This window comes from Ixodes scapularis, unplaced genomic scaffold (genome assembly GCF_016920785.2).
Source record: "Ixodes scapularis isolate PalLabHiFi unplaced genomic scaffold, ASM1692078v2 ptg003668l_1__unscaffolded, whole genome shotgun sequence".
In the NCBI taxonomy this organism is placed as follows: domain Eukaryota; kingdom Metazoa; phylum Arthropoda; class Arachnida; order Ixodida; family Ixodidae; genus Ixodes; species Ixodes scapularis.
The window spans coordinates 279420-281331 of record NW_024610348.1 but is presented as its reverse complement, the minus strand read 5'-3'; the positions used below and the strand labels follow the sequence as shown (position 1 = coordinate 281331).

The 1912-nt window shown below is 51.6% G+C and overlaps 1 protein-coding gene across 1 annotated transcript; it reads left to right on the top strand.

The window, feature by feature from the left end:
• Window positions 1-219: 219 nt before the first annotated feature.
• On the top strand, window positions 220-1478 carry LOC120848483. Its single transcript, XM_040220460.1, has 2 exons — window positions 220-1353; window positions 1431-1478. The coding sequence occupies exons 1-2, from the start codon at window positions 220-222 to the stop codon at window positions 1476-1478; spliced, it is 1182 nt and encodes a 393-aa protein (XP_040076394.1).
• Window positions 1479-1912: the final 434 nt, after the last annotated feature.

Sequence of the window (1912 nt, the reverse complement as noted above, 5' to 3'; positions counted from 1 at the left end):
AGAGAGCCAATGATGGAGCGCGAAAAGTGTAGCAGACAGCCTGCTATCATCTTCGAAGGGACCATCAAGCCAGGTGCACGGGCTCGCGTGGCTGGCAGCTCGGGCGTTCGGCACCGTATGTCCTGGCGGCCGGACCTGCTTAGTTTCGGCTCCTCGAAATAAATATATTTGCCACCTGAACCAGGTTACAACATTGGCGACGAAAACCAAGAACCCCTGATGACTAGCAGCAGCTCCAACGACCGAGACGTGGGAGATAGCAGCACCCACCGCTTCCATGGCCCTGGGACGTTCGACTCCGGCAAGGAAGAGTGGAAGCTCTATCAGATAAGATTTCAAGCTTGCTTGGACGTCGCGAAGATAACCGCCGACGTCGACAAGAAAAATTTATTGATAGCTTCACTTGGATCGACGACGTTTCAGCTGCTGTACACCCTGGTTCAGCCTCAGAATTTCTCCGAGCTGATGTATCAAGACCTCGTTACACGGCTCCAGGATCACTTCGCTCCGAGGAAATTCAAGGAGTTCGAGCGAGCCAAGCTATTTTCGGCGCGTCAAGAGGAATCGGAAAACGTAAAGGAATTCCTCGCAAGATTACGGTCCATTATTGCAACTTGCGAATATGAGACGGAGACAAACGCCAGGAACTGTTCACTCTTGACGGCATTCATTGTTGTCCTTCACGATTCCCGCATCCGGGCACGTTTAGTAATGGAGAAGGACTTAACGCTAGACACTGCACTGCGGCTGGCCGAGTCTTATCTCAGGGCTGAAACGGAGTCCCTCCAATTGAATCGTCCTGACCAAAATGCGCTGCACGTCGACAAAGTAAAGCATCCTGCTTCTACCCCAGCCAAGTGTTTCCGGTGTGGCAACAGCAACCACGTAGAGTCTACTTGTCGATATCAGAATGAATCCTGCAACAGCTGCGGCAAGAAAGGCCATATTGCAAAGATGTGCCACTCCAGCGACCGCAACAAACAACGAGGAAACCGGAAACGGGACGTCAAAACCGTCACGAACGTTTTCGCTACTCGCGATAGAGACGGCGAATTTGTCACCTGTCTCGTCCAAGGAATCCCCGTTGATCTGCAAGTGGACACCGGTTCCAAGCTGACACTACTGAACATTGACACCTGGGAGAAGCTCGGATGCCCGCCACTCAAGAAAAGTGAGTGCAACCTGTGTTGTTTCAATAACCAGGCAATTCCTCTCAAGGGACAGTGCGTTCTCAACGTCACACTAGGCCAACAGACCTCTGCGTTGGAAGCCGTGGTGACAGAGAAGAGACACACCGACTTGCTTGGAAGAACGTGGATTGATGCGCTCAAGATCGACCTGAACCGATTGTTTGTTAGATCCATTGAACTGACTACACGCGCTAAGCTGGAATCAATGCTCACGCGATTCTCGCGCGTGTTCACCGACAGTCTTGGCTGCTGCACGAAGCTCAAGGTTCAGCTACAGTTCAAGCCTGAGGCAACACCACGCTTCTTCAAGCCGAGACCTATTCCGTTTGCGACACGTGCGGCGGTAGAAAAGGATCTGCAGAAACAGATCAACAACAAGGTTATTTCCCCAGTTGAAGTATCCAGATGGGCAACGCCAATCGTGGTAGTCCCCAAAGCTGACGGTTCAGTCCGCGTTTGCGGAGACTTCAGCGTCACCGTAAATCCTCAACTGGACATCGCTCAGTATCCTCTACCACGACGTGAAGAACTGTTTGCCAAGCTCAACGGAGGCAATCGATTCACGAAGTTGGATCTCTCCGAAGCGTACCTTCAGATGGAACTAGACGACGAAGCCAAGCAAGCCCTTGTAATCAACACCCATAAAGGACTTTTTCAATTTCATCGAATGCCTTTTGGAATTGCATCGGCACCAGCCGTGTTCCAACGAACAATGGACCAGG

Coding starts and splice junctions, on each gene's coding strand:
- LOC120848483 (XM_040220460.1), top strand. CDS start 220: ATGACTAGCAGCAGCTCCAACGACCGAGACGTGGGAGATAGCAGCACC. Junction 1,354..1,430: donor TCGACCTGAACCGATTGTTT/GTTAGATCCATT, acceptor GTTCACCGACAG/TCTTGGCTGCTGCACGAAGC.